Here is a 12,750-nt window from a genome sequence, read left to right on the forward strand (position 1 = left end):
GCAAGGCGACACACCTCCGCTGTGTCACACTGCACTTATCTAATTTATTTTTAGAATTTCCATGTGCAGTGTAAATGGATGTGTAATGTTGTTTGTTCAGCCATTTATCTTTAAAAAAGTTAAATTAGTATTTTAATACATTTGAGTAGAGCTTCCACAGATCCTGTAGATATTTGGTAACTGATAACACAATCTCACTGCTTCTTCAGCATACTTTTGCTGCAAACAGTTTTTAACTACCTGAAACATCAAAAACATTGGTTCAGAGCTGCACTACAGTGTGTTATTGATCTCAGGTACTGCATCTGTAAAACAGATCAGATCTGTTTTGTGTCTCTTCATACATTACTGTTCATTAACTGAATTTCTGTCATATACTTATCTGTCATTTTCTATTGAAGTCAACTGCCTCAAATGAATAAACTAAATTTTGTTGTATTTGAAATGTGAACAAAGTGTTTGCTGGACTAAAACAGCACTGATTTCATACTGACATTATGCATTATTGATGGCTTTCTAATGCTATCAGCAGGCAGGTTGTCATCCATATTCATTGTATTTTTATACCCAAAATGATATCAGTAAATCTCAGATCTACTGTACAAAGGCTTTACTTTAGTTCAAATAATATTTTTCAACTTTCACCAATAAGAAATAATATTTGTGTTTTTGAATTCATTTTGGATTTTGCATTCAGTGTGTGTAGAGCTCCCCCTGCTACTTTTTGCTCAGGGCTGTTACATGGATTCTATTTTTGTATTTTTGACTCTTTATTAAAAGATAATTATTATGTACAAACATGAATTCTTAGGGTCTGTTTTACTTCAGTAACCTAATATCCAAAACATTAATCTTTTTTCTCATGGAGTATGATACTTATTTTTAGTAGATGATATCACACTGTCCTCAGTGAGAATGTAATTACCTGCTCATATATTATCAGTTAATTATTCAGGACCGTTTTTCTGCCCTGTACTGACACAGAAAGCTATTGATCATCAATGTGTAATGAGTATCTACAGATTGATGATGAAAATGAAGGAGCAGAATAATGAATTGTTCAGCATATCAGTGTGAGGCCATATGACAGAAAAGAGCTTTTTATTTTAGATATCTGTGGCTAATCACAACCCTGTATCGTTGTCGTCTTTCACCCTGCAGTCAGTAGCAAGCACCTTTGACAGATAGTGTCAAGTGAGGTAGACTGTTTTTTAACAAGTTTGAACATGACTTTATTTGCATATTGTGCCATTTTTTTCAAATATGTTTTATTATGAAAATTTTTATACAGTATACAGTCAACATAAAATCACCAATATGGTGCAATTACCCAAACACCGCCAAGTCCCCCTCCCAAAACAGAACACAAAAAGAGGAGATCTGGCTCTTGCAATTGCACAATTCATGTGTGGAAATCCATCAGGGATGATGAGTAGCAGATAGCGAAAATCCCTGTAAAAAAAAAAGAAATCCTTTACATAATTGAATCATTAACAGTCACGGACAGTAGGGTAAAAGTAATGCCCCGACAGTAATGCCATCCAGAATCGAGCCATGAGGTGTTTTCTTGGGGTGCATAAATTGACAGATAAGCGAGCTGTTGAAAGGGACATGGGATGTCTTGTAAAGCAGAGAGTTTAAGAGTTGCCAGAGGAAGGGCTGGTCCAAGGCAAGCCTTGCCGGCCCTAACTGTAAACTTTATCAAAAAGGAAAATTTTAAGCCTACTCTTAAACGTAGAGAGGGTGTCTGCCCCCCGGACTGAAACTGGAAAATGGTTCCAAAAGTAGAGGAGCCTGATAGCTGAAGGCTCTGCTTCCTATTCTACCTTTAGAGACTCTAGGAACCATGAGTAAATCTGCATTCTGGGAGCGCAGTGTTCTAGTGGGGTAATAGGGTACTATGAGCTCTTTAAGATACGATGGTGCCTGACCATTAAGGGCTTGGTAGGTGAGGAGAAGGATTTTAAATTCAATTCTGGATTTTACAGGAAGCCAGTGCAGCAAAGCTAAAATGGGAGAAATATGATCTCTTTTTCTAGTTTTTGTCAGTATGTGCAGCTGCATTCTGGATCATCTGGGGAGTTTTTAGAGACTTGTTAGGGCAGTCTGATAATAAGGAATAAGCAATAATCCAGCCTAGAAGTAACAAATGCATGGACTAGTTTTTCTACATCTTTTTGAGACAGGATGTTCCATGATTTTTGCAATATTACGTAAGTGAAAAAAGGCAGTCCTTGAAATTTCTTTTATGTGGGAGTTGAAGGACATATCCTGATCAAAGATAAATCCCAGATTCCTTATGGTGGTGCTGGAGGCCAGGGCAATGCCATCCAGAGTAGCTATATCATTAGATAATGTGTTTCTAAGGCGTGTAGGGCCAAGCACAATTACTTCAGTTTTGTCTGAGTTTAGTTGCAGAAAATTGCAGGTCATCTAGGTCTTTATGTCCTTAAGGCATGCTTGAAGTTTAGTTAACTGATTGGATTCATCTGGCTTCATTGATAAATACAACTGGGTATCTTCCACATAACACATAACATAGAGTGTTTCTGAATAGTATTACCTAAAGGAAGCATATATAAGGTCAATAGTTTTGGCCCGAGCACAGAACCTTGTGGAACTCCCTGTCTAACTTTTGCATGCTTGGAGGATGTATCCTGAATGTTTTGACAGTCCACCACTTAGCTGTAGCATGTTCATAGATGTATGTTGGCCGGCTTAGTCAAGTTAGCCTGGTTACCCATGCTCATGTAGTGTTGCTGCCATCAGAATGACAAACAAAAGATCAAAGCTGGACAATCCTCCCATGAAATTGACCAAGTGCAACACTATTAATTGAATATGCACCATTATCGCTGTATTTAAACAATTTTGCATTTCCCCCTGTCCCTCTCCCCTTTCTGTAATGGTTGGCTTTTCACTCTGCCTTTGCGTGAAACCGTTTGGAACAACTAAAAACACATTTGATTTCCGATGTGGTTGGACAGCACACCGTAAGAACCAGTTCAGAGCAACCATGAATTAAGCTTCAGCATCACAGAAAGCAACAGCTGTCAGCCAGGTGTCCTGACTCCTTGCAAGAAACAGAGAGGTTGTTTTCCTCTCCCACTGCAGCACAACTTAACTGTTTCAGTAATAGTTACGGCCAATGAGCCATTGTTATTTTCTGCCTTTCTTTTGTTTTCTCTGCTGTACCAATAATGTACTGCACCATGACGTAAAAAGCGAGGCACATACCGAATCGTCAATTTTGTGTACCGTTACACTCTTATAATGTTTAACAATATGTCATCTGCGTATAGTGATATTTTAATATATGTGTTAGCTGTCTTGGATAAGTGTGTCAGAATGTGTTGATTCTGCAAGACGTTCTATGGCCAAAGCAAATAAGAGCGGGGATAAGGGGCATCCTTGTCTTGTGCCCCGACCCAGATTGAATCAGGAGGAAAGTGTTTTATTTGCCATAATCTTTGCTACAGGTTTTTGATATAATAGTTTTATCCATCTAATGAAATTTTCTCAAAGATTAAATTTTCTGAGTATTTGGAGAAGTCCATTCCACTTGATCAAATGCCTTTTCAGCATCCAGTGAAATAATAGTAAGGTTTTTACAATCAAACTTAAAATTGTACAGTATATTAAAAACATTCCTGATGTTTTGTGACAAGGTCTTTCCAGGAATAAACCCAGTCTGATCTTGATAGATTAGTTTATCAATTACTTTACCATTTCTATTAGCTAAAATGTTAGCTAGGATTTTCTGGTCTGCATTAAGAAACAAGATGGGTCAGTAACTTCCAACTTTCTCTTGGTCTTTTTTGTGAATGATTGTTATAAATAGTATGCCATTTTAACTGCTGGAGAAGTCTTCTTCTCAGCATTCATGTCCCAGAACTGAGGCCAGAACTACTGTCACAGACAGACAGGAGTCATCCTTTGTTTTGCCAGATTTTTTTATCCAAGGTCAGGGCCTCATGTCTGACATTACTGTCAAGAGTTCTGTCTGTTTTACTGCCCTGCTGCCTCTCAAGAATATAACAAGGCAGGTGTTTGGCCTTGCATGTGCATGTGTTTATTTGTGGCTGAAAGTGCTTATGACTCAATACATCTATTTCATTGAACTCGCGCTTATGTGTGTGAGGAAGATAGTGAGTTGGTAATAAAGAGTGAGAGAGGCAGAGTGGTGGTGCTTTTGTCAATGTAATGACCACTTGTGTGTGTCTGGGTGTGTAAAATAAATCCCTTACACATCACGCACAATCGCACACACACACAGGCGGGAACAAAGTTCTTCATCCCCTTCATGAGTTCTTCTTGTATGTGTGAAATAAATGAATCCTTAGTTATTGCTCTGAGGTTTCTCTGGAGCGTAGGGAGACACGCTTGCGTGCCCTTGGACCATTGCTCACTCCCAGAACAACTCTGGTGTCTAAATGGAAGCATTAGACTTAGATTAACTTTTCTGTATTTTGACTTTTACACCACAGGAGCAAATCCTCTAAATCCTAAATGGACATTTAGTTGACTTGACTGTGTATTTATTCACAAACCTCCTAAAAATCACTCAGTAAAACCCCAGATATTTTTTGGAAAGGTCATATTTGGCTACTATTATTTTACAAATAATATAACATTTTATTTTTGCAAATAAAGAGAAACAAAAGCTGTTATATATGTGTATATATATATATATATATATATATATATATATATATATATGTACACATTGGCTCCCAAGCCCAAGTTTGTGCAGATTAAGGCCTTGTTTTTTAATTTATAGTTTTTTAGCTATCCCTCTGCTACTAATGCCTCTACTAACAATCTCCACTCCATGCCTATGATGAGGCCTGGAGTGGATGAGTTAGCTACTCTACCCTCCACTGCTACCCAACATGATAGGGATCCATGGTCTATTGCATCTTCAGGGAACCTATTTGACAGTCAAAGTGAGGAACGGTAGAGGGAGTGTCCCCTCCTTTCAGTGACAAGTTCTCATGGTTACCTGACAGATGCTCAGGCATGCCATTCTACAGTTAACATAGCCATTCAAATGGCCATATCATGGCTCCTTTTTTATGTTGCCCCTTTAGTGCCTTCATCAGATGTTCTCCTCAACCATCTGCTTTCAAGGTTCCTCCCTCTGTGCCCTACACTGACGAGTGCACACCCATGACAAGATTCTGTAAGTGATGATTGCTGGGTGTCAGGCTCCTTTGTCAGGTCACTCGTGTCACCCAGGTCACACATATGACTTTGTTGGTATAAGGTTTTGATTTACTTACTGTTCTTACTTACTTCGGCTTACATTCATGATTACATTTTCACTGCATACCATAAACAACAAGTTGAAACTTATTTTCAGTATACAGTGAGGCAAATCTTGCCTCCTGAAGATTAAGCAGGCTGTTGGAAGATGCGGTGACAATATGTCAATGCCATAACTTTCTCTAAGTACCTAGGGCAAAAAAGAAATCTACTGAAAGTTACAAAAGTGTGATGAGGCTTAATAAGGTAATTTAATTTAGAGAGCTGGAGGGGAGTGAAAGCAAATGAAGGAAAACGTTGAGATGGAGGACCAAGAGAATGCTGTTGTATGAAAGAGAAGATGGACTGAGAGAAGTACAGTAGTTATCACAGATGCCATAAAGCTCATGAGGTACAGTGACTACAGAAAATGAATGTGTTTTTAAAGATCAAACCAAAAATATGCCTAAGGCCTATACCACAGTTATACACAATTGTATCAATAAAGGTAAAAGCTTCTCCAGATCAAAGACAAACATTTTTAGGAAATAATTCATTATGTAAAGATGGGTTGAACTCATGCATGTCCCTCGAGTGTTAGTTTATGTTGTACACAAATACACACTGCCTCCCATTGCTGACAGCTGGTATGTTCCTAATGGAACAACACATTATCCAGAATTGTCTTCCATGCTGGTAATCAGTTTTATTATTCATGTGACATTTGCCATGTGGGAATCACAGGCCGTTTGTGTTTTAACCCTTTGTTTAAATTCTTCTCAGATTGAAGACATTTGCTATCAACATTTCTAAGTGTGATTTTTTTTTTTTACTTGGTCTACACAGGTATTATCCTTTAATTTTTTTTTTTAATTTCCTGATGCAGATCTTGAACATAACATGTAGATTCTGCTGTAACATTTTACCTTTAGTTTTTTCCAGTCAGGTAATAGTGCACAGTCACACAAGTTATCTCAACACACATTACAAATGTAAATAAATTAGCAGTCCAAATGTATACAGTATCAGTCAAAGGTTTGGACACATTTTCTCATTCAAGTGAATGGGAAGGTGTGTCCAAACTTTTGACTGGTACTGTATGTAGGCATACACACATTCATACATTACATGTGCATGCATATTCACACACACATACTGTAACTACACATATGTACAAGAATCTGAAAGGAGAGGGACAGTAATATAAGATTGCCTCATTGCCTGAGGTAAAAACAAGAAACATTACTACAATGGCATAGTAAACTTGAGTTAACTTTATTCATAGTGTAATTGAAGAATGCATTTGTTTCAGACTACCAAACCCCAAACTGTGATTGAAAAACTGAGCACACTTCCTACAACATATGTGTAAAACTGGACCATAGCTTTTCTTGAGACTGAAATTTTTTTGAGCTTCTGTAAAAAATTGAATCTGTCATGAGCCAATTTTAAGATTTTGTGAATGTAGCTTTCCCATTTAAAGTTTGTAAAAATAATGGTGTCAATAAATTTAAACACTTTTGACTGGTTTCTTGGCATTTTTTTAAGAGGCAGTTTCCTACCCTCCCCTCTCTTAAATTTGATGATTGTCTTTTTAGTCATCAGTTTCTTTAGTTCAGTCACTGCACCAGCTGACAGTATCAGACACCTCCCTCTTATATGCTGATTCATGTGACTTTGTTATTAACCCAATCACTGTAGTAACATCAGCAAATTTAAACATTTTAACTCAGTCATCATGAGTAATCCTAAATAGGTGGAGAATGAGCATTTTGTGTATCCAAATCGATCTAAATGTTTGTTTGCTCAAATGCTTACAAATGACCTGCCAATTCAAAGGTGATAGGAGGTTATAATCATGTATTTTGATTATTGGTAGTGGGGCTACCCTTTCATTTATGGATTTAGGATCACAGATTGCCAGTTTGCTGCATTCTCAGGTGTCTGACAGGGCAGCTGGCTTACTGGCAGGCAGATGCAGTGAGCAGTATTTTATGGCCGCTGCCCATTAGGTGTTCAGTCGAGATAAATGTGTAGTGGATTATGTTTTCAACTGCCTGTCAGGAAGACAGAGTGCAGCTTTCAAAAATAAGTCTATGAGGGGCTTTTAGATCTGCTTGTGTGCCACACCCAAAGCAAATTTACCTGCTGAGTATGCCGCTGGGTCCTCTCACACACACGTTTATTTCTGCTCTCAGCTACTATTACACTGTTTAGTGGTTGGTTTCAGTATCATCATAGAAGATGAATAATATGACTCACACACTCGCATACTTGCTCACCACCAGTCTGTGGACCCAGGAGGTTCTTAAAGAAAGGAGGATAAAGGAGTTAACTATCTTAAATGTTGAAATTCAGGAAATTCCTGGATTTTCAGTTCTAAGAACAGGGCTTACAGAAAAGCCCTTGTTCCAGAGACAGGGTTTACTATGTCTGTATTTGTTCCTATGTTAATGTATGCCCTGAAATAACCTGGTATTATATGTGGCAAATTAAATGTATCTCTACACCTGGTGTTAAAATAAACATCAGTAACGTTATTAGTTACAACCAATGTTCTTTCAGCCTGGTTTCAGCAGTAACTCTTTCCTGACCCTCATTCCTTCAAAGTGAACTTCTGTATTTGAGGTCTGAGCAATAAAAACATGATAAGTTTGAATTCTATTTTTTGATAAGTTGTGTTTTATTGGAGCACACAATTGCTGTGTTTTGACCTGCTTTTGTTTTCAGTTAATTCTCCTGTTAACAAAGTGTTAATCCCAACATGCAAAGCTGAAAAAACAGACTTGAATCACTGAATGTTGCATATCAAGTGTCGATCGAGCGTTGTCCTGCAGGGTGTATTTAGAAACTCATGGTACATACATTGTAGACATTACAATGCAATCATTTACTTTTTAGAGTTAAATCTTCTAAAACATAATTACAACTTTTTCAAAGAGTCTTTAGCCCATAAGCATCAGTACTAATGGCACTCAATGGTAGAAGACAGAAAATCGCTTTTTGCTCTCTACAGCTGCACTTCCATGCATACCTATGGCACTTACTTACTTTGCAGTTCATCAATGTATGACACGTTGACTTCTTATTCCCACTCTTCCCTTACCCAGCACTTCCATCTGTCAGCCTTCTGCCTGTAAGGTGGACAACCATCCAGGGTGCACAAATCTATCAAACCTACTGTCTCGAACCTCAACTGGTTTTAGGCATTTGTCAGCCACTGTTAATTCTTCTTCTTCAGGTCTATTGCTCTTATAATACCTATTGCTTATTGACCTATCCACCCACCAGCTCTTATATGGGACATACAATCACTTTCTCTCTTGATGGACTTTCCCCAACCATGGGGAAAGATTCTATAAATGTGGTATGATGGTTGATTTCCAAGAAAGCACCTCTGCCATCACTCCTCTGTGCTATTCCCACGCTCACTTATATTCAGCCAACACCCACCTACTGCACAGCACCAGCCTTCTTCATTTCATACTTTTCAGCCTGTGTGTGTGTTTATGGCACTATAAAGCTGGCACTGTGGGATGCAGAGGTTCAGAGCCAGTGGTGTGTGTCTGGGAAATATCGACCTGGTGGGACATAGAAAGAGAGAAAAAATGATGCCTCCATAATGCAGTAAAGGACCACTTCTCTTAAGTCCTTGAGTCTTCTTTAGTTCTCTTACAAGGAATTGTTTCCTGTTTATGTATTTCATGCTTGAATTGTCTTTTCTATTTACTGTGCTATATGCTATAACATTACAAACAGCAGACGCAATCCCAGACACTGCTAGCTGCCTTTCTTCTCTGCTCCTTTTTTCTTCTGTGTCTCCTTGCTGCAGCTGTCCTGCAGTGATATGTCAAAGGCAACGGTGTGTAAAAGGGTGTGTGTGTGTGTCTGTATGTTTCTGGTGTGCGTTAGAGTGTTTTAGATTGTTTACATGTGAAGAAGTGGACATTTTTTCCCAGAGGCCAATGTTAGTGCATACAGTATTTTGCCACTCTGGCATCAAAGCTTGCTGGCAGCTGAGAATCAAGTCAGCAGTTTTTACTCACACCAAGCAGATTTTGTGTTTAATATTGTCAATGACACATTTATACAGGATCCAAATGACAAGTTAATAATATAATATTCCTGACAATTACTTGCTCTTTATCAGCAGAACCATATCTTTTTGCTCAAATCTCTTGTAATTACAAAATAACCCATGTCAGTCTCGCCATTAGTACTCTTCACTGCCTTTAGTGAGCATCAGTCAAGTCTTTGTGTGAGAGTTATATATTTGCATTTTTTCCCCTTGAGATGATAGAGCAAGAGTCCCTCTTGAATTGACATTTGCAAACACTGAGAGAGCTCAGTCTTTTATCAACAAGTATCCTCAATGTCAGCCTTGTCTACAACACAACCACCGTCATGGCTATCTTAGAAAACAGGGCAGATTATCATAACAGGTAAACAATATGCTTCAGGTTTACGGTTGCTTGTGATCTTCACAGCCAGTCAACATATGGTATATACTGCACTATAAGGTATAGTTTATATATTCACTTACATTCTTGTTTTTTCCCCAGAGTTGCTGGAAGAAAGTATAAACCGCAGGCACAGAGTGTTTTGAATTGTTTGATAATAGGATTACCTTCCTTCCCCTGCGATTTGCTTGGTAATCACTTTTGTCACAGTGGATGATAACATGACACTGATTTGAGACACAGACAAACAAACAGATAAGTTCAGTGTACTGTTTCACTGGAGGTTACTGCTGATCATCTTTACAGTTACATGTATAAACACTGCAAGGGGTGATGAGATGAAAGGTACTGGGATCTGTGGATGGCAAAGATGGAGGGAACGACAACAGATAAAAGAGAGAGCATAAAGTAGTACCGACTAAAATTTTGAAAGGGAGGAAAATGATGTATGAAGTGATGTATTTTACTTTTGCAGTCATATCATGACCTTAGAGCAGTCAGGCATGTACAGTGAAAGTACATGTCAATAGGGGCACCCTACCAGGGTGTTTTTATCTATAATATTATCTTTGTGTTCATGTGCCTCTTTTTGCTCAGGATTATCTTCATGTGACTATTATATTTACATAAGTTTAATAGTATTTTGAATGATATATGCTACAATTTGCAAATTGTAAAAAATGGTTGGTCAACCCTCTATTACTGTTCATCTTGCTTACAATGAGTGTCTCACCTACTGTACCAATATCACATGCAGTATCTGTAACTCCCTCACTGCGAAACATTGTGGTCTCTGGCCACTACACCGTCCAAGGAGAAACATAGCACTCATATAAAATAATCATAAATAAAAGGAAATGAGCTCCCCTGTGTATCTTGTATGTACTTCATGTATGCGTGCATGTGAAGTAAATATGTATTTATGTGAAATGCCTTTCATTAGTCCGGACCAGCTCCCTTTGGCCATTTTATTTTTATCTGAATCTGGACGTGAACAGACTGCCAAGCCGGTAAACCTGATTATCTCCAAGACAAACACAGCTCTGAATGCAACCACTGCCATTACGAATACTTCACAGTCTCTCTAAATCTATGTTGTTGCGTGTCATTTTTATTCAGATGCAGTGAACTTATGAACTTGTCTACTGGACTGAATGTCATTAAGAAATTAATTTAAATTAAATTAATTTTACTTCATGGTCTCCATAATCCTTAAGTTGACCGTGTTCTCTGCCTTTATGGTGTGTTTTTATCTGGTCTCTGACATTCTTTGCCTGTCAAACCAGTTGACTTATTCTGAAGTTCATGGACCTTTGGGAATAGGAGGGTAGAATAAGGCACAAATGTAATGGGCAGGAGGATCAATACCCATTTATCAGGGAAATAACATGTAGATTAAGAATTATATATCGTGTCATGATGAATAGTGAATGCATAGAGACTATAATTCTAGACCTTCTAGCCTATTTACATTTTATGTACCTCACCAAATACAGCATGCGTGTGTGTTATATACTGTGGGCCTTAGTGCATATTTATGTCTACATTTATGTATGTTAGATCAAGTGTTAATTTGTGCATACACTATTTTTATTTGTGAAATGTTTGTAAACATGCAGGCCTAATTCATGTTCTCAAGGACTAGTTTCATAGTAGTCAGCTTCCACCAAAATCACCAGCCACTTTTGCAGAATAATACAAATGTGAATCAATGGTCCCATCTAGTGGTCAAATAGAGGCACTGTATGGGACCCAGCTTCAATAGTGAAATTTGTCATCATATCAGTCACATGATACACCTGATACTCTCTTTAGGCCTTCAAAGCAGCGTGCACCACTGTCTTTGTGTTTCTGGTTGTGAAAATGATTTGAGAGAAAGAAAGTATTTTTGTATTTTTTTAATCATCAGCATGCAAGGCTAATTTGAATCACATTCCTAATTGTAGATATAAATACTACAATTAGAAATGAGACCAGCTGAAGAAGGGTTGATCTTCTTAAACTTTCAATTTGACCCTAATGCTTTACTCTATAGATAGTTAAATAGGCAGTATATACCTTAATCCTGTGTGTATGATGTCTTTCTCCCCAGGGACCAGTGACCCATATGTGAAGTTTAAGATTGCAGGGAAGGAGGTGTTCAGGAGTAAGACCATCCATAAGAACCTCAACCCAGTGTGGGAGGAGAGAGTCAGCCTTCTGGTGGAGACACTGAGGGACCCGCTGTATGTCAAGGTACAGCAGATTAATCCTGAGCATCAGGTGTCATGCTGCTTTAATACAAATTGATGTTTTATTGGGGGATTGTTAAGTCTCACTGGACATGAACACATAATGTTTTACAAGCTTCCTTTTTAAGACAGTTATGACACGTCAATGTGCAAATAATGTCAGAGACAGAAGACATTTGCAGTGTGGTTTGTAAGGATCCTCTATTGACAGTTACGGCTGTATTGTGTCTCTGTAGGTTTTTGACTATGACTTTGGACTTCAGGATGATTTCATGGGCTCAGCATACCTCTACCTGGAGTCACTGGAGCATCAGAGGTCTCTTTATCTTGTTGCCTTGGCTTATTTCCCTTTTCTTCCCTCTTTTCCTTTTCTATTAACACTTCCCTTATCCTCTCTTCTCTCTCCTTCCTTTCTACTAAACCCTCATGTGCTCTGTCTCTGCTGATTTTATTTGTGTCGCTAGCTGCATAACCCTGTGATGTGTCAAGAAACAATAAATGTTCAGGTTTCAGGGATTGTTCAAGCAGCTGCCTCTCTTTTCTTGCATTTGCCTCCCTCTTGTGGCAGCCTTTGGAAACTCACTTCAAACCTCATGAAGCATATCAGGGTTTGATTCTGACAGCACAGAGAAATATATGAGAAGGAATTAAACTGTGTGATTGCTGAAAGTTTTTGGAGTAATTTTAGTCCAAAGTGGAGGCTTTTGCAGTAGTTTTCGGACCTCATCAAAGTGTCATGTGATCAGGGAAGAGCAGAGATTTTTTTAGACAAGAAAAAAAATTCCAGACATGTCTCACTTCCACAGTGTTAACTC

At 38.2% G+C, this 12,750-nt stretch overlaps 1 protein-coding gene across 1 annotated transcript in view; it reads left to right on the forward strand.

The window, feature by feature from the left end:
* mctp1a (multiple C2 domains, transmembrane 1a) overlaps positions 1–12,750 on the forward strand; it is a 145,540-nt gene that overhangs the window by 62,520 nt on the left and 70,270 nt on the right. Inside the window, 2 exon segments of the mRNA XM_044369228.1 lie at positions 11,797–11,939; positions 12,172–12,251. Coding sequence (XP_044225163.1) covers positions 11,797–11,939; positions 12,172–12,251 — 223 coding nt within the window.

This window comes from Thunnus albacares, chromosome 2 (genome assembly GCF_914725855.1).
Source record: "Thunnus albacares chromosome 2, fThuAlb1.1, whole genome shotgun sequence".
NCBI classification, from domain to species: domain Eukaryota; kingdom Metazoa; phylum Chordata; class Actinopteri; order Scombriformes; family Scombridae; genus Thunnus; species Thunnus albacares.